General features: G+C 45.1%; 1 protein-coding gene across 2 annotated transcripts; it reads right to left on the bottom strand.

Annotated features, from left to right (window-relative positions):
* Nucleotides 1-391: 391 nt before the first annotated feature.
* Nucleotides 392-26,284, bottom strand: decr2 (2,4-dienoyl CoA reductase 2, peroxisomal). Of its 2 annotated transcripts, XM_063057531.1 has the most exons (8): nt 25,932-26,284; nt 24,090-24,158; nt 21,005-21,056; nt 15,404-15,539; nt 12,596-12,720; nt 7,713-7,806; nt 4,721-4,825; nt 392-692 (listed from the first exon to the last, which is right to left on the bottom strand). In XM_063057531.1, the coding sequence occupies exons 1-8, from the start codon at nt 26,267-26,269 to the stop codon at nt 475-477; spliced, it is 1,137 nt and encodes a 378-aa protein (XP_062913601.1). In that variant the 5' UTR covers nt 26,270-26,284; the 3' UTR covers nt 392-474. The 2 variants fall into 2 exon arrangements, with proteins under 2 accessions (XP_062913601.1, XP_062913602.1); XM_063057532.1 differs by lacking the exons at nt 7,713-7,806; nt 12,596-12,720.

The raw sequence follows: 26,284 nt of genomic DNA, 5'->3' as shown, positions 1-26,284 counted from the left end.
GTGTTGAACTCCAGCTCTGGAATTTTTTTGGTGGGGGTGGTTTACTCCTGAAACCTTCCCCATGAGTGGGTATAGCTGCAAAGCAGTGGAAGTTTGAGATCAGAGTTTTCTTTTTCCTAGATCAGCTGCCAACCGCTTCTGACGAGTCCCATCTGCCAAAGTGACTGGTTTTAAGGCACCAGTAACCCGCCTTCGCCCCTTCTCCTGTCAGCAGAAATATTTCTGCCAGGCTTAGTCGCTAAGTCACACATGAAGGCCAGGAGCTGGACTTGGTTGTCAGAGACTATTTGAGACACATGCCATTGGGAGCATTTAATAGGTAGCGGGAGCTTATCCCCATTACCACTCCTGGCCATAACAACCTTAAGGAACAATGACAACATATAGGTATTCGATAATAAATTTTATTTTGACTTGACACATCCCGTAAGTTACCTTACATAGAAACTGGACAGGTGATTCACCTTTGCAAATTCACAGCTTGGCTGATGTTGGTAGGAGCGACAGCATGGCCGACATGTTATTGGCTCCAGTGAGCCAGTGCCCACCATCGATGACAAGTGAGGCACCAGTCACGTACGACGCTGCTGAGCTCACAAGGTACAGCACTCCATGGGCTATTTCTGTCTTGGTCCCCACTCTCTGCAGTGGAATCAGTTTCCACTGGTCTGATGCCAACCGCGCCAAGCCACCTGGTGGAAAGAGAAAGAACAAGGTTTAGGAATAGAAAAGCCCGAACATCATAAAACAGTTACTTACACTGTAAAATATGGTGGGGGGTAAGGGGTGTCGAGGGAGGGGTGGCACCCCGGTGAAGGGGCTTGTCATGTCCGATCTGGGACAGCTCACTCACCTTTGGGGCCCACCGGACACTCAGCTCTCCTCTCACCTGTGGCTCCAGGTAGCTGTTTGCATGTGAAAGCAGCCACACCATTTCAACAGGCAGGTTAAACCAGGTGAGGGTAGCTGGCAGGTCTCATACCCCACTGAGATAGGGACATGCCTGCCCTGGCATGTGAAATCAGCTCTGGTGGACTGGGTGGATGAGATCAACAATGAGGTCCAGCAGCCAGGAAAGCGGTTCTGTAACACTTTGTGGAGAGCAAAGGGCATGACCAGGCACAGAAGAACTCACGGTCATCTACTGCAAGCAAGAAAGACCCCAGTTAGTGGTAACTGCTCGTACCACAGGGACCCCGATTTCCAAGGTCATGAGAGAGGAACTGCCCCAGTGTAACAGCTTTTCCACTTTAAAAACTCTCCTGTACAGGTCTACCTTTATCGTCGGACACACCAACCAACAAAATAAGACACTGGAAATACTCAGGTCAGGCAGCATCTTTGAAAAGAGGAGCAGATCGAACAGTATAGATCAAAGATCTTTCGCCAAAACTTGGTTTTAAGTTGCAGAGAGGGTGAGGGAGAGACGGAGAGCGCAAAGGTCGGTGATGTGGGGGGGGAGGATGGAATAAGAGGCTGGGAAGGGGTAGATGGAAGAGATAACGAGCTGAAGAAGGAGGAATCTGATAGGAGAGGGGTGGACCATGGGAGAAACAGGAGGAGGAGGAGGAGGAGGAGGGAGATGATGAGCCTGAGAAGGAGCAAAAGGGCAACCAGAATAAAGCTAACCTTTATTTTCTTTTTTTCTAGTGAAACATTGTGTAAACTCGAAGTCTAGAATTAAAGAAAAGCAGCTAATGTGAAGAATAATAGTCACAGGTGGTGGAGGGACAAGCTTGAGAAGGTTAAAACTGAGGCACTGCTTCAGCAGGAGGCAATGTAACTCAGCGATCCAGGGGTGATGTGTCCACTGAATAAGTCCATTCATGGGCTCTGCTATCTGAGCACTATATGTACCAGGCATACTTAGCTGCTTGCAACATAGCTGGGTGTCAACATCTCTGAATCTCTATCCTGGGCCCAATTGATGAAAAGGCATGACAGCAGCCATATTTCATTAGGAGTTTGAGGGGACTTCTTATGTCACCAAAGACTCGCAAATTTCTACAGATGCACTGTGCACCGCATTCTAACTGGTTACCTCACTGCCTGGTACAGAGGACTGCTACTCAGAAATGTGTAAACTCAGCCAGCTCCACCATGGACACAAGCCTCCCCAGCACTGAGGACATCTTCATAAGGCAATCCCTCAAGGTGGCAGCTCCCATCATTAAGGACCCCTATCACCCATAACACACCCTCTTCTCATTGCTACCATCAAGGAGTTGGTACAGGAGTCTGAAGAAACACACTTAAACATTTCAGGAACAGCTTCTTCCCTCTGGCATCAGATTTCTAAATGGACCATAAACCATGAACACTACCACTCTCCTTTTCCCGCTCTTTTCGCACCACTTATTTAATTTTAATATTTACTTTTTATTGTAACTTACAGTTTTTATTATTATGTAGTACAATACACTGCTGCCACAAAACAACAAAAGTATGCCAGAGATATTAAACCTTTTTAGGATTTTGATTCTGAAACAAACCACTAGGTCAGACAGAATTGATGGAGGGAAATGGATCCTTCTTCTAGTTAGAAGGATATGGGGAGACAGCCACGATAAAGAGGTGAGGGGAAGGGTTGGAGCAAGAGCTGGCAAAGAACAAGCAAGCAATAGGTGGATCCATTGGGCACTGCCCCTCTATCTTCAGGGATTCGACCTGAAACATCAAGTTCCTCCAGCAGAGTGCATGTAATTCCAGATTCCTGCATCTGGAGTCTGCTAAAAGATTATCTTTATTTGTCACATGTATATTGAAACACACAGTGAAAAGTGTAGTTTCTGTCAACAACCAACAGTCCAAGGGTGTACTGGGGGCAGCCCACAACTGTCACCATGCTTCCAGCACCAACATGCCACAACTTACTGATCCTAACCCATACCTCTTTTTGGACTGTGGGAGGAAACTGGAGCACCTGGAGGAAACCCATGAGGTCAAGGTGAGAAAGTACAAACTCCTTCAGACAGTGATAAGAATTAAACTCCAAGTTGTGATCGCTGGCGCCGTACAGCTTTACATTAACCACTACAATACTGTATGCCTACGAAAGGGGTGGTAAGCAGTAGGTGAATTCGCTGGCTATCTCCACTTTATCTTTGAAGGATGAAGGATCTCAGCCTGAAACATTGATCTATCACTTCCCTCCAGAGATGCTGCCTGACCCACTGAGTCCTTCCAGAAGACTGTTTCTAAATTCAGATTCCAGCTTCTGCAGTCTCTTCCCAGTCTTCCTCGTCCTAATGTAAGAACTCAGCCCGAAATATTGACTTTATTCATCTCCACAGATGCTGCCTGACCTGCTGAGTTCCTTCAGCATTTTGTGTGTGCTTCTCATGATTTCCAGCATCTGTAGAATCTCTTATGTTTATGATCTGCAGTCTTAATTCTCCATAGATTCAGATTTATTTATCACATGTATGTCAAAACATACAATGAAATGTGCCATAAACGTTAACAACCAACACAATCTATGGATGTGCTGGGAGCAGCCCGCAAGTATGGAGTCTCTCCATACACTGACATTTACCAGGAGTGTTGTAGACGAAGGGCCCAAAGCATTGTTGAGGATCCCCACCACCCATCCTACCATCTCATAGTCATAGTCATACTTTATTGATCCTGGGGGAGATTGGATTTCGTTACAGTTGCACCATAAATAATAAATAGTAATAGAATCATAAATAGTTAAATAGTAATATGTAAATTATGCCAGTAAATTATGAAATAAGTCCAGGGCCAGCCTATTGGCTCAGGGTGTCTGACCCTCCAAGGGAGGAGTTGTAAAGTTTGATGGCCACAGGCAGGAATGACTTCCTATGACGCTCTGTGCTGCATCTCGGTGGAATGAGTCTCTGGCTGAATGTACTCCTGTGCCCAACCAGTACATTATGTAGTGGATGGGAGACATTGTCCAAGATGGCATGCAACTTGGACAGCATCCTCTTTTCAGACAGCACCGTCAGAGAGTCCAGTTCCATCCCCACAACATCACTGGCCTTACGAATGAGTTCGTTGATTCTGTTGGTGTCTGCTACCCTCAGCCTGCTGCCCCAGCACACAACTGCAAACATGATAGCACTGGCCACCAGTGACATCTCTTTGACACACTTCCGTCAGGAGGGAGGTACAGGAGCATCAGGACTAGGACTACGGACTGGGTAACAGCTTCCTCCCTCAGGCTGTGAGACTACTGTGTATCCTCCGTCACTGAGGTCTTGTCACTAAGACAGCCAGTTGTTTACTGTATGTGCACTGCATGCATTTTGAATTAAATTTAATTACCACAGTTATGACAATATTTTGTTTGATGTGCTGTGTGTGATTTATGTCTTGTGGGTGCACCGTGGTCTGGAGGAACATTGTTTCATTTGGTTGTGTGCCCCAGTAATGCTGTGGTTAGTGTGACAGTATTACAGCTCGGGGCATTGGAGTGCAGAGTTCAATTCTAATGCTGTCTATAAGGAGCTTGTACGTCCACCCCGTAGAACGTGTGGGTCTCCTCCCACAGTTCAAACAGATACCGGTTTGAAGATTAGTTGGTCATTGTAAGTTGTCCTGTGATTAGGCTGGGATTAAATAGGTGAGTTGCTGGGCGGTTTCTGCTCGTTAGACCAGAAGGGCTTGTTCCACGCTGTATCGCTAAATAAATTAAAAAAAAATATATATATATAGTCAGATGACAATGAAGTTGAACTTGAACTTGACTTCTTACCCAATTTCCGAAAACCTTCTGTCCCAGCTATGGGGCCTGGGGCCAGACTGTTCACACGGATGTTGTCAGGTCCCCATTCTACTGCCAGGTGCCTTGTCATTGCGTCTGTAGAGAAAAGGGAGCGAGGTGTGGTCAGTCAGGAGTTCTTTTTAAAGCAACAAGTCTAACTCAGCATGCAATTCCACTGGGAAATGGAGCAGGTCGCGTCTCCCAGTTAGTTACTGCATATTACGTTTGATGGCTCTGGGTCTGCACTCGCTACTTTAGAAGAATGGGGGGGGGGGGGGATCTCATTGAAACTTACAGAATATTGAAAAGCCAAGGTATAGTGGATACGGAATGTTTCCTGTAGTGTGGGAGTCTGGGATTAGAGGGCACAACTTCAGAATAGAGGGACGTCCATTTAACACAGGGAAATGAGGAGGATGTTGAATCTGTGGAATTCATTGCCACAAGTGACTGTGGAGACCAAGTCATTGAGTATATTTAAAACAGAGGTTGATAGGTTCTTGGAACGCAGCAGGCCAGGCAGCATCTCTAGGAAGAGGTACAGTCGACGTTTCGGGCCGAGACCCTTCGTCAGGACTAACCGAAAGAAGAGCTAGTAAGAGATTTGAAAGTGGGAGGGGGAGGGGGAGATCTGAAATGATAGGAGAAGACAGGAGGGGGAGGGATGAAGCTAACAGCTGGAAAGTTGATTGGCAAAAGGGATACAAGGCTGGAGAAGGAAGAGGATCATGGGACCGGAGGCCTGGAGAGAAAGAAAGGGGCAGGGGAGCACCAGAGGAAGATGGAGAGCAGGCAAGGAGTTATTATGAGAGGGACAGAGAGAGAAAAAAAAGAGAAATAAAGGAAAAAATAATAAATAAATAAATATGGGATGGAGTAAGAAGGGGAAGAGGGGCATTAACAGAAGTTAGGAAATCAATGTTCATGCCATCAGGTTGGAGGCTACCCAGACAAAATATAAGGTGTTGTTCCTCCAACCTGAGTGTGGCGTCATCTTGACAGTAGAGAAGGTCGTGGATAGACATATCAGAATGGGAATGGGACATGCCCCTCCTCCCCTTCTTACCCTATCCCTTATTTATTTATTTATTTCCCCCCCCCTTTTTTTTTCTCTCTCTCTCTGTCCCTCTCACAATACCTCTCCCTTCTCCAGCTCTGTATCCCTTTTGCCAATCAAATTTCCAGCTCTTAGCTTCATCCCTCCCCCTCCTGTCTTCTCCTATCATTTCGGATCTCCCCTTCCCCCTCCCACTTTCAAATCTCTTACTAGCTCCTCTTTCAGTTAATCCTGACGAAGGGTCTCGGCCCGAAACGTCGACTGTACTTCTTCCTATAGGTGCTGCCTGGCCTGCTGCACTCCACCAGCATTTTGTGTGTGTTGCTTGAATTTCCAGCATCTGCAGATTTCCTCGTGTTTGCGTTGATAGGTTGTTGGTTATTCAGGGCATCAAAGGTTATGGGGAGAAAGCAGGAGAGTGTGGTTGAGAGGGATAATAAATCAGCTGTGTTGGAATGGCAGAGCCTAATGTTGTTCCTATATCTCATGGTCTTATGCTATAAGACATCCTGGAATACAGGTCCGTAATTCCTTGAAGGTGGTGTCATGGATAGAAAGAGTCATAAAGAAAGCTTTTGGCACATTAACCTTCATAAACCAATGTACTGAGTACAGGAGATGGGATGTTATGTTGAAGTTGTATAAGATATTGGTGAGGCCTAACTTGGAGCATTGTGTGCAGTTATGGCCACCTACCTACAAGAAAGATATCAATAAGATTAAAAAAGTGCAGAGAAAATTTACATAGATGCTGCAGGACTTGAGTTATATGGAAAGGTTGAACAGGTTAGGATTTTATTCCCTGCAGTGCCAGGGGAATGAGCAGAGATTTGATAGAGGTATATGGAATTATGAGGAGCATATTTAGGCTTTTTCCACTGAGGTTAGGTGAGACTACAACTGGAGGTCACAGGTTATGGGTGAAAGGTGAAGTGTTTAAAGGGAACCTGAGGGGGATTTCTTCTCTCAGGTGGTGAGAGTGTGGAAAGAGGTGCCAGTGCAAGTGATGGATGCGGGTTTGATTTCAATATTTCAGAGAACAGGTACAGCACAAGGCTGTGTGCTTAGCCCCAGTCTGTACTTGCTTTACAGTTAATGATTGTGAAGCTAAGCACAGCTCCAATGCCATTTTTAAATTTGCTGTCGACACCACTGTTGAAGGCCGAATCAAAGGTTGTGACATTTCAGCATACAGTATAGGAGGGAGATTGAAAATCTGGCTGAGGAGTGCCACAACAACAGTCTCTTACTCAATGTCAGCAAGACCTAGGAGTTGATTATTGACTTCAGGAGGAGAAAACCAGAGGTCCATGAGCCATGCTATCACAGGGTAGGACTGGCATCTAAGGAAAGATATGCTGACATTGTAAAGTGTTCAGAGGTTGTTCATGAGAATGATCCCAAGAATGAAAGGGTTAACATATGAAGAGAATTTGGTAGTTCCGAGCCTGTTCTTGCTAGAGTTTAGAAGGGTGGGTGGGGGGGGGGGATATCTCTTTGAAAACTACCAAATATTGAAAGGCATAGATAAAGTGGTGTGCAGAGAATGCTTCCTATAGTGGGGGAGTTCAGGACCAGAGGGCAGAGCCTCAGAATTGAGGGACATCCATTTAGAACAGAGTCAGGAGAAATTTCTTTAGCTGGAAGGTGGCGAATCTGTGGAGCTGATTGCCACAAACAGCTGTGGAGGACAAGTCATTGGATATATTCAAGGTGGAGGCTGACAGGTACTTCATTAGTCAGAGCGTCAAAAGTTATGGGGAGAAGGCAGAGGAATGGGGTTGGGAGGGAAAATAAATCAGCTACGATTGAGTGATGGAGCAGACTCAAGGTGTCGAATGGCCTAATGCCACTCTAATGTCTTATGGTTTTGTATTTCTGGCAACAGGATAGCAGTTCAGATCAGTACCCAGAGTACACACCTACCTATAGCAGCCTTGGCAGAGCCAGCATGGGCTTGCAGGATCTGGCCCCGGTAGCTTAGTGTTGCCGTGATATTGACAATAACTCCACCATGGTCCTGAGGGAACACTCAGGGTTAGGAACGTCAGACACAACTTTCACAGTAACATCCACTTTGCTTTCACTGGCAGCCTTCCATGAACAGTACTGTACGTCTGATGTTGATAATCTTAATCAGTTTACTTGCCTTGCTTTTTGTAGGCTTTTCTGTTCAAGGACAAAGATATTTCCATCACAGCCTGGTATGGAAACACCAATGCCCTTGAATGGAAAAGTCTACAGTAAGTAGTGAATATAGCCCAGTCTATTATGGGTAAAAACCTCTCCACCGTTGAGCACATCTACATGGGATACTGTCACAAGAAAGAAGTATCGATTATCAGGGACCCCCATCACCCAGGCCAAGCTCTCGTCTCCCTGTTGCCATCAGAAGGAGGAACAGGAGCCTCAAGAACCACACCATCAGATTCAGGAACAGTTTGTACCCCTCAAACATCAGGCTCCTGAACCGGAGGGGATAGCTTTACTCACCCCATCACTGAACTGTTCCCACAACCTACGGACTCACATTCCAGGACTTCATCGCAGTTCTTGATATTTATTGCTTATTTATTTATTAATAGTTTCTGTTTCTTTTCTTCTTTTTGTATTTGCACCGTTTGTTGTCTTTTGTACATTGATTGATTGTCCGTCTTGTTGTATGTGGCTTTTTAATGGTTTCTTTTGTGTTTCTTTGTATTTACTGTGTATGCCCACAAGAAAATGAATCTCAGGATTGTGTATAGTGACATCTGTGTACTTTGATAATAAATTTAGTTTGAACTTTGTTTCCTACACGGCAGCCTTTTTGTTGCAATAGAACATTTCGCTTCAAGTTGTTTGCAGTTCACTGGCCCAACACAAAGACAAACCAGTTTCACTCACAGCTTGCGGCGAGAAGTTAAACAAACTCAGGTCATAGAGGGGTATTGCTCAGAATCAGGCTATTTGGCCCTTCACGTGTACGCTAACCATGGTGCTTATGAATATTCATTCTGGTTATTAGCATTTGGTCTACTGACTATTCAAATACTTATTTGAATGCTAAAGTCAGGACTTTACTCCCTGGAGCACAGGTGATTGAGGGGAGATTTGATAGAGGTATACAAAATTATGATAGATATAGATTAAGTAAATCCAAGCAGGTTTTTTTCCCAGGAGGTTGGGTGAGACTAGAACTAGAGATCATGGGTTAAGGGTGAAAGATGAAATATTTAAGGAGAACACAAGGGAAACTTCTTCATTCAGAGGGTGATGCAAGTGTGGAAGGAGCTGCCAGTGGAATAGTGGATGTGCGTTTGAATGCAATGTTTCAGAGAAGTTTGGATAGGTACACTGATGGGAGGGGCATGGAGGGCTATGGACCTGATGGGACCAGGCAGAATAGCAGTTCAGCATGGACTAGATGGGCTGAAGGGCCTGTTTCTGTGCAGTAGTGCTCTATGACTCCATGGTCTGCCGGACTCAGTTATTACTATCTTACAAGCTGAGTTAGCAGGAGAACTTCCAGAGAAAGATCCCAGTCTGGAAATGAGACACAGCTGCCCCATCTGGAATGACAAGACATGGTCACATCCACCCCGATATTGTAAAGGGTTCACATTTAAGCTTGTTGAACGTTTCACCATCTCTATGGCCTTGAATGTAACAGAAGCATCTGCAGAAGCTGTGGCTTGCACCAGGAGAGGCCATAATGTGGCAACTGGAAAGTTAGTTGAACATCAGGGTGCAACTTGTGAAGAGTGGTGACAAGTGATGATTGGTTCTAAGTCGGTGGCTTGACATACTGCCAGATATTGGTCCACTTACTGCAGTGTTTCACGTCAGTGGAGAGGGTATAAATGTAAAGGACTTGGGAGAAGTTCTTTGAGCTGATCGTGGACAGTGCATGGCTGAAGTGGAAAGTGAGCTGCAGTGAGAGGGGCCCGTGCACGACACACTGAGTATTTCAATGCCTGCTCTGTTCTGACCTAACAAGTGTGGTTTTACAGTTCTACATAGATAACTGCACTTTCTGCATTTCTGTCTGATTGATTTGGATCCAAGAACCTACTGTTTTGATGAAACAGGCCCCAACTACCAAAAAAACTGGGAGATAATGATCGATACTGTATTAATTTTTTTTGCCATTCTGGAGACAGGAAACAAATCAGAATGGTCCCAACAAAGTTCAAAAGTTCAGTTCTGTTCTTATCTCAATCCAAATCCACCTTGCCTATCACCCTCGCACTCACTGACATCTGGCTTCCAGTTAAGCAGTGTCAATTGTTCAGCTTTAAGATTCAGTTTCTGTCCATGCACTCTGGAAGGTCCCTGTTCTCTTCCAACTCGTCACTCTGAATATTCCTAATTTTAGTTTGTTCACCAAAAAAAGTTCCAAGTAAGTGTATTATCAAAGTACATACATGTCACCATATACAGCACTCAGATTCATTTTCTTGTGGGCATTCTCAATAAATCCGTAACAGAAAAAGTGAAAGACAACACCAAATGGACAGTGTGCAAAGGACAACAAACTGCAAATACTAAAAGAAAGAAATAATAATAAAAAATAAGTAAGCAATAGATATGGAGAACGTGAGATGAAGAGTCCTTGAAGTTTGAGTCTTCAGGCTGTGGAAACAGTTCTGTGATGGAGCAAGTGAAGTTGAGTGAAGTAATCCTGTCTGGTTCAAGGGCCTGATGGTTGAGGGTTAGTAACTGTTCCTGAACCTGGTGTTGTGGGTCCGGAGACTCGTGTACCTTCTTCCTGATGGCTGCAGAGAGAGGACAACACCACCCGGGTGGTGGGGATCCCTGATGATAGATGCTGCTTTCTTGCACAATGCTCTACGTAGATGTGCTTTAATGGTGGGAATATTTAACTCACTCAAAATGCTGGAGGAGCTCAGTGGGTCAGACAATATCTACGGAGAGAAATAAAGGGTCGATGCTTCAGCCTGAGACACTTTATCAGGACTGGAAAGGAAGAGAGAAGTGGCCTACTGAGTTCCTCCAGCATTTTGTGTGTATTACTCTGGATTTGCAGCATCTGCAGAATCTCTAGTGTTTAGATAATTTAACTCAATATGATTTCAGGTTCCCTGGCCTCCATCATTTTATTTTTACTATGGATGTCCAGTCCCAATACACCTCCACCATTCCCCCCCCCCCCGCCGCCAACCACCACCACTCTTCACCGCCTAATGGAATTTGTCCTCATTCTAAATAATTTCTCCTTTGCTCCTTCCACTTACTTCATGCAAAAGGGGTAGCCATGGGCACTCACAGGGGTCCCAGCTATGCTTGCCTGCTTTTTGGCTACGTGGAACAGTCTATGTTGCTAGCCTACACTAGTGTCCGCCCCCCACTTTTCCTACACTACATCGACAACCGCAATGGTGCTGTTTCCTGCACCTGTGCTGAACTCGGATTTCATCCACTTTGCCTCCAACTTCCAATCTGCCCTCAAATTCACCTGGTCCAGTTCCGACACTTCCCTTCCCTTTCTCGATCTCACTGTCTCTGTCTCTGGAGAAAGCTTATCCACTGATGTCTATTATAAACTAACGGACTTTCACAGCTACCTGGACGATACCTCACCCCACCCTGCTTTCCCCTTCTCTCAATTCCTCCGTCTCCACCGTATCTGCTCTCAGGATGAGGCTTTTCATTCTAGAACAAAGGAGATGTCCTCCTTTTTCAAAGAAAGGAGCTTCCCTTCCTCCACTATCAACGCTGCCCTCGACCGCATCTCTTCCATTTCACGCACGTCTGCTCTTACCCCATCCCCCCGCCACCCTACCAGGGATAGGGTTCCTCTTGTCCTCACCTACCACCCCTCCAGCCTCCACACATAATTCTCCAAAACTTCCGCCACCTCCAACGGAATCCCACCACCAAACACATCTCTCCCTCACCCCCACTTTCTGCTTTCTGCAGAGATTGCTTCCTACGCCACTCCCTTGTCCATTCGTCCCTCCCCATTAAGCTCCCTCCTTGCTCTTATCCTTGCAAGCGGAACAAGTGCTACATCTGCCCCTACACCTCCTCCCTCACTACCATTCAGGGCTCCAAAGAGTCCTTCCAGGTGAGGTGACACTTCATCTGTGAGTCTGTTGGGGTCATATACTGTGTTCAGTGCTCCCGGTGTGGCCTCCTGTACATCGGTAAGAGCACATTAGATTCCGAGACCGCTTTGCTGAACATCTACGCTCTGTCCACCAGAACAAATGGGATCTCCCAGTGGCCACGCATTTTAATTCCACTTCCCATTCCCATTACGATATGTCCATCCATGGCCTCTGCCACTGTCAGGATAAGGCCACACCTAGGTTGGAGGAACAACACCTTATATTCTGTGTGGGTAGCCTCCAACCTGATGGCATGAACATGCCTCCCCCCTCACCATTTCCCATCCCCTTTTCCCTCTCTCATGTTACCTCCTTGCCCGCCCATCACCTCCCTCTGGTGCTCCTTCTCCCCCCCTCTTTTTTTTTCTTCCATGGCCTCTGTCTCTTTCACCAATCAGCTTCCGAGCTCTTTGCTTCATCACCCCCCTCCAAACTTCACCTATCGCCTGGCGTTTCTCTCTCCCCTCTCCCCACCTTTCAAATCTACTCCTCAGCTTTTTATCTTCAGTCGTGCCGAAGGGTTTTGGCCTGAAGTGTCGACTCTGCTTTTTTCTATAGATGCTGCCTGGCCTGCTGAGTTCCTCCAGTATTTTGTGTGTGTTGCTCAGATTTCCAGCATCTGCAGATTTTCTCTCGCTTGTAAATAAATAACCGGGAGCATTAGTCAGATTTATCCATTTTGTCCACAAGGCTCACCTTCAACCACTTCTGATACAGGACTCTGCTGGCGTTGAAGGTGCCGATGGTGTCAATCTCCAGCACAGTCCTGAAAGCATTGAATGATAAGCCACTGGCAGGGCACAGGAAGTTTCCTGCTGCACCTAGGGGGAGAAAGGAGGACCTTACTAACAGTAAGGGACACTGGACTATGTTAGACTCTGGCTCTGTTGAGAATACGGATAAGAGGTGACTGATACCATCATGGGCACTGGCCTCCCCAGGACATCTTCAAAAGGCAATGCCTCAAAAAGACAGCATCTATCATTAAGGACCTCCACCATCCAGAACTTGCCCCCTTCTCATTGCTACCATCGAAGAGGAGGTACAGGAGCCTGAAGACACACTCAACATTTTAGGAACAGCTTAGAAACATATAAACATAGAAAACCTACAGCACAATACAGGCCTTTTGGCCCACAAAGCTGTGCCGAACAAGTTCTTAACTTAGAAATTACCTAGGGTTACCCATAGCCCTCTATTTTTCTAAGCTCCATGTACCTATCCAGGAGTCTCCTAAAAGACCCTATTGTATCCGCCTCCACCACCATTGCTGGCAGCCCATTCCACGCATTCACCACTCTCTGCGTAAAAAACTTACCCCTGACATCCCCAATATACCTGCTTTCAAGCACCCTAAAACTGTGCCCTCTTGTGACAGCTATCTCAGCCCTGGGGAAAAGCCTTTGACTATCCACATGATCAATGCCTCTCATCATCTTATACACCTCTCATCCTCCGTCGCTCCAAGGAGAAAAGGCCGAATTCACTTAACCTATTCTCATGAGGCATGCTCCCCAGTCCAGACAACATCCTTGTAAATCTCCTCGACACATTTCTATAGTTTCCACATCCTTCCTGCAGTGAGGTGACCAGAACTGAGCACAGTTCTCCAAGTGGGGTCTGACCAGTGTCCTATATAGCTGCAACATTACCTCTCTGCTCCTGAACTCAGTCCCACGATTGATGAAGGCCAATGTACTGTATGCTTTCTTAACCACAGAGTCAACCTGCGCAGCAGCTTTGAGTGTCCTATGGACTCGGACCCCAAGATCCCTCTGATCCTCCACACTGCCAAGAGTCTTACCATTAATACCATATTCTGCCATCACATTTGACCTACCAAAATGAACCACCTCACACTTATCTGGGTCGAACTCCATCTGCCACTTCTCAGCCCAGTTTTGCATCTTATCAATGCCCCGCTGTAACCTCTGACAGCCCTCCACATTATCCACAACACCCCCAACCTTTGCTTCTTCCCCTCCACTATCAGATTACTGAATGGTTCATGAACCTATGAACACTAGCATTTTTTTTCTTTTTTTGTTGTAATTATTTAATTGAATTTGTTAATATATATATCTCATTATAATTTATAGTATTTTTACATTTTGCAATGTACTGCTGTCACTAAACGACGTATTTCACGACAAATGCCAGTGGTATGATAAAAGCCGTAGATTGGGTGTACAGCCAGTGACTTTTCCCAGGGCAAAAATGGCTAAAGCAAGGGGGCACAGTTTAAGGTATGTAAGGGGTTTCCTTTTTATATGTCACTGCGTAGTCTAATTAAAATGGCTTCTTTGTTATGTTATAATTGAAAGGGCTTCTTTGTTATGTTAACTGCAGAGGAAGTCCTCCCACTAGCAGTTTGTTTGGATCACGTTACTGATAAGAAGATGTTATGAACCAATTGGGATAGTTGTTATGCTTTTGGTGTGTCTGTAAGATATTGTATGCATAGGGTTTTGGGGCAGAAGGCGGGAGAGAGAGACAGAGGATGGACCAGGTGCTGTGAGTCCACTAACGGGCAGGACCCTGAGTGGGGTGTTCGGCGAGGAGAGGAGATGGAGACGGACTCGTGTGGAGCGTCTGGTCGACCACCGTTGTTGGTTGCAGGCGGCCGGTTGAGGTGGTCTGAAGGGTCGCAGGATGAAGAAGAAGGGTCCTGAGCTCCAACTATTTGTGCACAAAGAGATTGAACTTTGATAAGTGTGGCGCCTTTTATTTTCCTTTTATATTTTATTCTCTATTAATTATATAGTTCCAGTAATACCTATAAACTGTAAGTCATTTAATTGTATCTGGTGTATTGTCTGTTATTTGGACGGGGTGGGGTACATCACACAGCATCCACACAAACTAATTACCCAGTTTGGCGGGGCCAAGGGCTGTTTCCCTAGAAGACAGCGAGCCGAGCGACCCTGAGGCTGGCTGGGGGGCTACAGGTAATTGGAGGAAACTATGGGGAGGATGTCAGGGGTAGCTTCTCTTTTTTTTAAAACACAGAGAGTGGCAAATGCTTGGAATTCCCTGCCAGAGAGGTGGTAGAAACAGATACATTAGGGACATTTTAGAAACTGTTAGATAGGCACTTGGACGATAGAAAAATGGAGGGCTAAGTAGGGTTAGGTTGATCTTAGCGTAGGTTTGAAGGTTGGCACAGCACTGTGGGCCGAAGGGCCTGTACTGTTCTGTAATGTTTTATGATCTAAATTGACACTGGAATGTCACACTTGTGGGCTGCCCTCAGTACATCCTTGGGTTGTGTTGGTTGTTAATGCAAACGATGCACTTTACTGAATGTTTCAATGTACATGTGAAAAATAAATGAATCAAAATCTGAATCGTTCAGTCAGAACTGAACATACTCCAAATTCTGTGTCTATCGGGTCAAGGTGCCCTGTGGACCAATAGGTACGTTCTCTATGACTTGCCAGGACAAGTGGACATTTATCTCGTGGACCTCGTGGATGCTAACAGGAATTACAAGCTCAGACTTACAGTTCACCAGGATATCAACTTTCTCAAACTCCTGCAGTGCCGCCTCCACAGCAGCAATGATGGTCTCAGGCTTCCTGACATCCACGGACGCTGGGAGACAGCGCTGCCCAGTGGCCGCACGCAGCTTCGCAGCAGACTGGATCAGAATGAAAGATGCTGATTATTCTCATTTTCCTCTCGACAGCCTCCAACCTGATGGCATTGACATTGATTTCCATAACTTCTGGTAATTTCACCCCCTTTCTCCTCTCTATTTACATTCTCCATTCACCCTTCTCCTCTCCTCCCTCACCTATCCCCACACCTTAGAACACAGAACAGTGCAGCACAGGGTCAGACGAGAGAAAATCTGCAGGTGCTGGAAATCCGAGCAACACATACAAAATGCTGGAGGAACTCAGCAGGCTAGCCAGCATCTATGGAAGAGTACAGTCGACGTTTTGGGCTGAAACCCTTCAGCAGGTCTGGAGAAAAAATGCTGAGGAGTAGGGAGCTGGGGGGGGGGGGAAACACTGGAACACCAAATTGGTGAAAGGTGAAGGGGGAGGGATGGCCAAAGAGTTGGAGAGCAGCAGGGATCACAGAGGGGGAGCAGTGAGAGAGGGTTTCACTGAACTCCCGTTGAAGGGAAGAGTTAAACTTCCTTAGGTTAGGCATCCCTGGAAGAGACCTTGCAGTGTAGTAATCCAGTCATAAACAAGAGAAAATCTGCAGATGCTGGAATGCTCTTTCACCAGTCAGCTTCCCAGCTCTTTATTTCATCCCTCCCTCTTCAGGTTTCACCCATCACCTTGTGTTCCTCTCTCCCCTCCCCCCCCACCTTTTAAATTTACTCCTCAGCTTTCTTCCTCCAGTCTTGCCGAAGGGTTTTGGCTCAAAACGTCGACTGTCCTCGTTTCCATAGATGCTGCCTTGCCTGCTGAGTTCCTCCAGCGTTCTGTGTGTACAGCACAGGAACAGGCCCTTTGGTCCTCAGTGTTGTGCTGAACCAATTAAATTAGTAATCAAATCATCTGCATACACAATGGGGTACATATCCTTCCATTTTCTTGATGTTCATGGATCGATCAAAGTATCTCTTAAAAATCCCAATTGTATCTGCTTCTTGCACCACCCCAGGCACCCATCACTCTTTGAAAAAGAACGCCCCCACATCTCCTTTGAAATTAACCCCCCCCCCACACACCTTAAATGCATGCCTTCTGGTAGTCGACATTTCAAATCTGGAAAAAAAGTCTGTCTACTCTAGCTATGCCTCTCATAATCTTATAAACTATCAGATCTCCCCTCAGCCTCCATGGTTCCAGAAAAACTCTAATGGCCCACACTAACTGCCGGTGATGGTGACCCAGCTTCTTATAGTGCTGCAGTCCTCCTGATGAAGGTTCTGCTACAGCAGGTTAGGATGATGTAGTTCCACCACAGGATGCACGACTTCAAAGTTCAAAGTACATACATGTCACCATACACTACCCTGAGATTCATTTTCTTGCAGGCATTCACAGTAAATACAAGAAACGCAATCAAATCAATGAAAGACCACCTCCAACCGACATGCAAAAGTTAACAAACTGTGCAAATACCAATCAATTAATAAATAAACAAATAAGCAATAAATATTGAGAATTTAAGATGAAGAATCCTTGAGAGTGAGTCCATAGGGTATGGGAACAATAAAGTGATGGGGTGAGTGAAGTTAATCCCTCTGGTTCAAATGCCTGATGGTTGAGGGGTAATAACTGTTCCTGAACCTGATGGTGTGAGTCCTGATGCTCCTGTACCTTCTTCCTGTTGGCAACAGCGAGGAGAGAGCATGGCCTGGTTGGTGGGGGTCCTTGAAGATGGATGCTGCTTTCCTACAACATAGATTCTTGTAGATGTGCTCAATGGTGGAGAGAGCTTACCCATGATCAACTGGGCTGTAGCCACTACTTTCTGTAGGCTCTTCCATTCAAGGTAATTGGTGCTTCCATTCCTGCTGCTGCTGTGCTTTCTTCGTAATTGGACTTGTGTGCTGGGCCCAGGACAGGTCCTTGGAAAAGATAACGCTGAGGAATTTAAAGTTGCTGACCGTCTCCAGCTCTGACCCCTGAATGAGGGCTGGCTCACAGACCTCCTGAAGTCACTAATCGGGGAGGAATCTGAAGGTGCTGGTGTTCCCATGTGCCTGCTTTCTCGGTGATCGATGCAGCAGGGTAGGGGAATGCTGCAATGAGGGAGCAGCAGTCAATGCTGATGTTGCAGAGATGCCCAAATCCCAAGAATTTAAAAACAAAGCAGCATCCCAGGAAAAACCAGCTGAATAAGAAGCCAATGTACAGACTAGTGCCAGCCCTGGGGCGTGACGATGGGAAAACCTCAGAACTGAGTGATACTGTGGGGCGCCCCGGTCGAGTAGCGGTTAGAGCGATGTTTTTATGACTCCCATTTCATTACATTCTTTCAGTTATTCCTGCTGCATCTTTTCTCTCCCCCTTTGTCCTACTCAGCTGAAACGTAGACAGGCTAAAAAATCAGCAACAGCACAGGAAATGGATTCTGATGAAAAGGAATATTAATCAGACGCCACCGTAATATAGCAATTAGTGCAACACTATTACAGCTCAGGGTGCTGGAGTTCAGAGTTCAATTCTGACGGTGTCTGTAAGAAGTTTCTACATCCCCTCAGTGTGCCTGTAGATTTTCTCCGGGTGCTCTGGGAACCTCCCACAATCCAGAGACCTACCGTTTAGTAGTTTAATTGGACATTGTAACTTGTCCTGTGATTAGGCTCGGGTTAAATTGGTGAGTTGTTAGGCTGGAAGGGCCTGTTCTCCACTGTATCTCTAAATAAATAAATGGAAAGCAAACAAATCCTGTCTCAGCCAACATTTATCCTTCAATCAACCTTTCTGAAACAGTTATCGAGCCAGATATCTGGTTAACATCACATGGCTGATTGTATGACCTTCATACAGATTTCCTGCGGAGATTACATCTCACTGTGGAGGTGTGTTTGTGTGTGTGTGTGTATGTATATATATATATATATATATATATATATAAAGAGAGAGACAGGGAGCAAGAGAGACATACAGAGACAGTGTACATATATATATATATAAAAAACAGAGAGACAGGGAGCGAGAGAGACATACAGAGACAGAGCACAGACACAGCGAGAGAGAGAGAGACATAGAGAGAGACAAAGAGAGTGAGACAGAGGCAGAGAGGGGGAGAGGCAGAGGGGCAGAGAGAGGGAGAGAGCGAGAGAGAGATTGAGGGACAGTGAGGGAGAAAGAGATTAAATGAGTGGTTGGAGCAGTGATTTGAAGATTAGCAGGCAATACTGACTACTGTGCAAGCTGAATTGAGTAGCAATGTTTCAAATATTGTCATGAGATGTTACTTTGTGCTAACAGTTCATTATCCTACAGGTTAACAGTTCCTCTCTGGACACGTAATCCAGCTCCTTTACTTGTACAACCCAGTCCCAACTCAACCCCAATAACCTATTGGCAAGCAAGCAGTTGTGAGGGATCAGTAAAGAAAGGCATTTATACAATTTATGGATGCAGTATAAGCAGGGAGGAGACTGTTCGGGGGGGTGGGTTGGGGAAGGAGAGACAGAGATAGGCAAAACGTGAGAGCTAGCAGTTGGAATTGAATGGACAGAAAATATAAGATTACTCATTTTGATAGAAAATAAAGATATTGATGCAGATACTGGAACCTGAAGTCTGTTTTAGGAACGGTTTTTCCCCCTCTGCCATCAGATTTTGGAATAGTCCATCAGCTCAAGAACACTACCTAAGTATGCTTTTTATTTACACCTTTTATTTTTGTAATTTGTAGATTTTTTTAGTCTTTGTCCAGCACTGCTGCCACAAAGCAACACATTTCAGAATCAGAATCAGGTTTAATATCACTGGCATATGTCTTGAAATTTGTTGTTTTGCGGCAATGCAATACAGAATAATAAAAACTATAAATTACAATTAGAAATATATTTTAAAAAATTGAATTAAATAGTGCAAAAAGAAAACAAAGTAAAATAAGAAAGCAATTGAAGTAGTGTACATGTGTTCATTGTCCATTCAGAAATCTGATAGCAGATGATATTTCACCTAACATGTCAGTGATGATAAATCTGATTCTGATACTGAAACACAAATTATACACACTTTTTTCAAGAAGAACAATTAAAACCAAAAGCCCATTTCAGTGCAAAGTGATGAGAATGTTGCTGGACTGTAATGATCAGGGTTTTGCTGGATGGTTCAATAAGGCTGAAGGAAAGTAGCTGTTCCTGAACTTGGTGGTGTCGAACTTCCTGAAAAAAGGCAGAGCTCAATTGGCGGGTTCTGTCATCATGGCTTGGGAAGAAGTTTCCTTACCCCGAGGACAGTGACAGCTGTGTATGGGTCAGAATGCTGGCACATGACAGAGAGCAACCTTGCCAAGCTACTGACATTTCACAACATCAGCCTTTGGAAGATCCCCAGTATTTTCTGACCAAGAAAGATCTCTAAGCACACACTATTCCTTCAGTGTCATCAAGAGGTCATGGCCACAATCATCATAAGGGAGTGTTGTAGATGGATTGGGCACATGATGAGAAGAGAAGCCAACTCCATCATTAAGACAGCACTTCACTGGATCCCTGAAGGGTGGAGCAAACACAAGAGACCAAAGGCAATTTGGCGCTGTTCCACAAAGGCAGAAACAAGGACCCTGAGCTACACCTGGGCCACAATAGAGGAGATGGCCAAGGACAGACAGAGATGGAGGATTACTGCCAGTGGCGTAATGGGCAGTAAGTAAGCAAGTAAGAAGATAGTGATCTTTAGGAATTCTGTATGGAAGGGGGGTAGTGAAGGCTGTGTCGTTGAGTACATACAAGAGGAGATTGACAGACTATCAGGTTTGAACAGAATTATCCCAGCTGTCTGCAACACCCATTCCCAGGAATGGAACAGTCTACAGAAAATGCTGGATACAGCCCAGTCCAAGACAGGCAAAGCCTTCCCCACCATTGAGCACATCTACATGGAACACTGCCAAAAGAAAGGAGCATTCATTACAGAACCTCACCACCTAGATCATGCTCTCTTCTCATCACTACCATCCGACAGGAGCCTTAGGTCCCACAGGGCCAGGTTCAGGAACAGTGATTACCCTACACAATCAGGCTCCAGTACCAGTGTGGATAACTTCACTCACCACAACAGTGAACTGATTCTACAACCTCAAGACTCACTTTCAAGGACACTGTACAGCTCATGTTCTCCACAGAACTATTTTTTATTTGCACAATTTATTTTTTGCACATTGGTTGTTTGTCAGTCTCTATTTATCTATTGCTTTCTATTGCATTTCTTTATTTTCCTTGAAATGCCCGTAAGAAAATGAATCTCAGGGTTGTATATGGTGTCATACAGTATATGTACTTTGACAATAAGACAATAAACTTACTTTGAATTGGATGTGATTTGGGTTTAGTGCAGGAGGTAAAATACTGGCCATTATTTTACTGAAGGGTAGGCCAGGCTTAAGGGGCCGAATGGCCACTGCTGTTTCTTCTACTTCTCTTTTTTATATCAGTGAAGCACATCTACTTACTGCCTGCACTCGTTCCAGGCTCCTGCTGGCGATAACAGTCTGACATCCATGTCTGCAACAGAACAGAACAGCAATTCTTAGTCTATACTGGTTAAAAGTTACTGTTCAAATTCTATTGTTCTAATCTGAAGGTGGCCACAGCTCCTGCAGTCAGGGTACACAAATATCCATTTCACGAGTAGGTCTAACGCAGTGAATGGTAGGGCACTGAGGAGTGTGGTAGAACAAAGGGTTCTGGGAACACAGGCCCATAATTTATTGCAAGTGGCGGCACACTGCCCTTTCTAAATCAAAGTATGTTATGTTGAAGTTGTATAAGACATTGGTGGGGCCTAATTTGGAGTATGGTGTCTCAAACACTAGAAAATCTGCAGATGCTGAAATCCAAGGCAACATGCACAACATGCTGGAGGAACTCAGCAGGCCAGGCAGCATCTATGGAAAATAGTAAACAGCAGACGTTTCGGGCTGAGACCCTTCATCAGGACTGATGAAGAGTCTTGGCCTGAAATGTTGACTGTTTACTCTTTTCCATAGATGCTGCCTGGCCTGCTGAGTTCCTCCAGTATTTTGTGTATGTTGGAGTATTGTGTGCAGTTTTAGTCAGCTACCTACAGGAAAGACCATAAGACGTAGGAGCAGAATTAGGCCATTCAGCCCACCAAGTCTGCTCTGCCATTCCATCATGGCTAATCCTGGATCCCACTCAACCCCATACACCTGCCTTCGCGTCATATCCTGTGATATCCTGACCAATCAAGAAACTATCAGCTTCTGCCTTAAATATACCTTGGCCTCCACCGCAGTCTGTGGCAGAGCATTCCACAGATTCCCTACTCTCTGGCTAAAAAATTTCCTCCTTACCTCTGTTCGAGAAGGTCACCCCTCAATTTTGAGGATATGCCCTCTAGTTCTGGATAACCCCACCATAGGAAACATCCTCTCTATATCCACCCTATCTAGTCCTTTCAACATTTGGTAGGTTTCAATGAGATCTCCCCACATTCCTCTAACTTCCAGTGAGAACAGGCCCAAAGCTGCCAAACGCTCCTTATATGTTAACCCCTTCATTCCCAGAATCATCTTCATGAATCTTTCCAATGACAACACATCCTTTCTGAGATACGGGGCCCAAAACGGTTGACAATAAAAGTGCGGCCTGACTAGCATTTTATAAAGCCTCAGCATTATCTCCTTGCTTTTATATTCTATTCCCCTTGAAATAAATGCCAGCATTGCATTTGCCTTCTTTACCACAGACTCAACCTGTAAATTAACCTTCTGTGAGTCCTGCAAGAGGACCCCCGAGTCCCGCACGAGGACCCCCGAGTCCCTCTGCACCTCTGATGTTTGAACCTTCTCCTTACTTAGATAATAGTCTGCACTATTGTTCCTTTTACCAAAATGCATAATCATACATTTCCCAACTCTGCATTCCATTTGTCAATTTTTTTCCCATTTTTCCAATTTGTCGAAGTCCTGTTGCAATCGCATTGCTTCCTCAGCACTACCTACCCCTCCACCTATCTCCGTATCATCTGCAAACTTGGCCACAAAACCATCAATTCAATTATCCAAATCACTGACAAACAATGTGAAAAGTAGCGGTCCCAATACTGACCCCTGAGGAACACCACTAGTCACTGGCAGCCAATCAGAAAAGGTCCCTTTATTTCCACCCACTGCCTCCTGCCTGTCAGCCAGTATCTTTCTTGTAACCCCACAGGGTTTTATCTTGTTAAGCAGCCTCATAAATGGCATCTTATCAAAGAAAACAGGGAAAACTTACAAGAATGTTTCTGGGACTAGAAGACATGAGTTATAAGGAAAGATTGAATAGGTTAGGACTTCATTCTTTGGAATGTATAAGATTGAGGGGAGATTTGAAAGAGGTCTACAAAATTATGAGGGGTATTGACGGTAAATGCAAATAAGCTTTTTCCTGTGAGGTTGGGTGGGACTACAACTAGAGATCATAGGTTAAGGGTGAAAGGTGAAGAGTTTAAGGAGAACATGGTGGAAACTTCTTCACTCAGAGGGTGGTGAGAGTGTAGAACGAGTTGCCAGTGCAAGTGGTGAATGTGATTTGATTTTAACATTTAAGAGAAGTTTGAATAGGTACATGGATGGGAGGGGTATGGAGGGCGATGGTCCAGCTGCAGGTCAATGGACTAGACAGTTTAAATGGTTTGGCATGGACTAGATGGGCCGAAGGGCCTGTTTCTGTGCTGTGCTGCACTTTTCTATGACTCCAGGACTCAAGGTAGCACAGGCAGAAAAACTGGAGGGGAGAATATATTTAACCTAAAACAAAACAAATCCTTGCGGTTAGTGCGACGTATCACAGCTCGAGGCGTTGGAATTCAGAGTTCAATTCCATTGCCCTCTGTAAGAAATTTGTTTATGTTTCCCATGTGCGTTTCCTCCGGATGCTCTGGTTTCCTCCCACAGGCCAAAGACGTACCAGTGAGCAGGTTAATTGGTCATTATAAATTGTCCTGTGACTAGGGTTAAATTGGTGGGTTGCTGGGCGATTAGCTCGTTAGGGTGGAAGGGCCAGTTCCACACTATATCTCTACAATAATAAATCCCTTCAGACAGAGTTCTTTCCACAAATGGCTTAAGAGCATCCACAATAAACAAGATACCCTTCCCCAGCTGTTGTCTCCATTCCAGCATCATCCTGTTGGACAGTTTGAGAATATCGGGCCGTGGAAAATAACTTCATGGCAATGACCTGGCCCATTTGAGCTTGGTACTTATTGGAGTGGGGTTCCCAACCTTTTTTATGCCGTGGACCCCGACCGATAACTGAGGAGTCCATGGACCACAGGTTGGGAACCCCTGTGTTAGAGGGATACTGCAAGGGCTGTCACACTGACACAGATCAGCCACGATATAACTAAATGGCAGAATGGGTACGTGGGATTGCAAGGCTCCACTGTTCCTCTGCAAAGGGATACACTTATCTTTTAGCACACTATGGGCACCAAACAGGGCAATCCCCATCACTTCACGCATTAATGATGTGAAACTTCACTGAAGTACATAAACACACACACATTTTTCAACCTCCACCCACTACCTCATCAAAATCTCTGCAATTCGGAATCCAATGCCTGATCCTCCTCCTGTGATGAATGCAACTTTGTCCCTGTTCATGAGAGATGGCAGTAATTAATTTCAGATTTATTTAGCACATGTACATCGAAACCTACAGTGAAATGTGTCATTTGCATTAACAACCAACATAACCCAAGGATGTGCTGGGGGCAGCCCCCAAGTGTCATCTCACATTCCAGTGCTAACAAATCATGCCCACAGTGCTCGGCAGAACAACACAGAATCACAACAAAAACAGAACACAACAACAAAACAAGCCCCATCCTCCCTTCCACAGACACAGCCTTCTAACCCCGGGACAGGCCGTTTTCTTCGGCCTCCAGCTTCACAGAGGGATCAGAAGTGGAGAGAGTGAGCAGTTTCAAGTTCCTGGGTGTCAAGATCTCTGAGGATCTAACCTCTCAACATATATATGTAGTTATAAAGAAGGCAAGACAACAGCTATACTTCATTAGAAGTTTGAAGAGATTTGGCATGTCAACAAATACACTCAAAAACTTCTATAGTTGTGCTGTGGAGAGCATTCTGACAAGTTGTATCACTGTGGGGGGGGGGGGGGCGCTGCTGCACAGGACCGAAAGAAGCTGCAGAGGGTTGTAAATCTAGTCAGTTCCATCTTGGGTACTAGCCTACAAAGTACCCAGGACATCTTTAAGGAGCAGTGTCTCAGAAAGGCAGCATCCATTATTAAGGACCTCCAGCACCCAGGGCATGCCCTTTTCTCACTGTTACCATGAGGTAGGAGATATAGAAGCCTGAAGGCACACACTCAGCGAATCAGGAACAGCTTCTTCCTCTATGCCATCCAATTCCTAAATGGACATTGAACCCTTGGACACTACCTCATTTTTAAAAAAAATATACAGTATTTCTGATTTTTGCATGCTTTTAAATCTATTCAATATACCTATACTGTAATTGATTTACTTTTTACTTATTATTACTGTTTTATTTATTATCTTTTTCTCTTCTAGATTATGTACTGCATTGAACTGTTGCTGCTAGGTTAACAAATTTCATGTCACATGCCGATGATAATAAACCCGATTCTGATTCTGACTTTTGGATTTGCAGATTCATTCAAATAAAGACAGCACCATAACTTTGGCAAGAAGAAAGGACTCAGAGAACTGTGCAAGTCTTCACACATGGGAAGGAAATCTTAGGGAACCTCATAAGCAGGAACATCTGCAGCAAGACAGGAGTCTTTATCCATAACTCAAACATGATAGGCCCAATTTCACTCTACATCTCTTTTATTTTGCCAACCAGGATAACTCCTGAGATAAGATAAATGTCCTATTACAAGCAGCAAAAAAAAACATGTTAGTGATCTTTGGAGTTTAGAATAATTAAAGTTTTTTTTCTGAGAGGCATGATGTCAAGATGTTTCAAACCATGTCAGATTCTCCAATGAGGGGACATAGTTACAAGATTAGGGGGCGCAGACAACAGGAATTCTGCAGATGCTGGAAATTCAAGCAACACACATCAAAGTTGCTGGTGAACACAGATTAGGGGACAATTATTTAAAACTGAGGTATGCTAGAACTCACAGAGAGTGGTGATTTCTCATAATTCTTTACCCTGTGGCTGTGAGGCTGGATTGCTTGGGATGTTAAAAGAGCAATTAAATAGATAATTTTTAAGATCAGTAAATTCAGGCCGATGAGGAACTGACACAACAAAGAGGAGGCCGCAGGAATATCTGTCAGGAAGATATTAAATGAGAGGGGAAATGTTTGACAGGCGAGGGCTCCTTCTTTCCCATGTTCTTCCCTATTTGACACATAAAACAACTTACTTTAGGATATCAGAACTAAATATATAAGAGTAGTTCAACAGACAGTCGTCAGTGACCACGTCCTCAGGGACGCTACCAGCTCCGGACATGACCACCGACTGGGAGAGGCCAGAGCTGAGGCAGCGCTCGCCGAGAATGGGTCCCGGAGGCAGCCAACTTCCCAAACCCGGCGAGAAGTTCTCTCTCACGCAATGGCGGGGGCGAGACTTCCTCACACAATAGCAACGGCGACAACCGACCGGGCACAAAACCAGCCCCGAGTTGGGGCGGTAATCACCAACAGCAAAGCGGAGAACAGGAACTACATTTCCCACAATGCCCCTGGACACTGGGTGCATCCAGCCTGGTAACCG

Source organism: Mobula hypostoma, chromosome 9 (assembly GCF_963921235.1).
Source record: "Mobula hypostoma chromosome 9, sMobHyp1.1, whole genome shotgun sequence".
Taxonomy (NCBI): Eukaryota; Metazoa; Chordata; class Chondrichthyes; order Myliobatiformes; family Myliobatidae; genus Mobula; species Mobula hypostoma.
The sequence above is the reverse complement of the archived record's forward strand: the minus strand, read 5'-3'. Positions and strand labels throughout refer to the sequence as shown.

Coding starts and splice junctions, on each gene's coding strand:
- decr2 (XM_063057531.1), bottom strand. CDS start 26,269: ATGCACCCAGTGTCCAGGGGCATTGTGGGAAATGTAGTTCCTGTTCTC. Junction 24,159..25,931: donor TTTAGTTCTGATATCCTAAA/GTAAGTTGTTTT, acceptor TCTCATGAACAG/GGACAAAGTTGCATTCATCA. Junction 21,057..24,089: donor ATTGCAGAGATTTTGATGAG/GTAGTGGGTGGA, acceptor GTTCTGTTGCAG/ACATGGATGTCAGACTGTTA.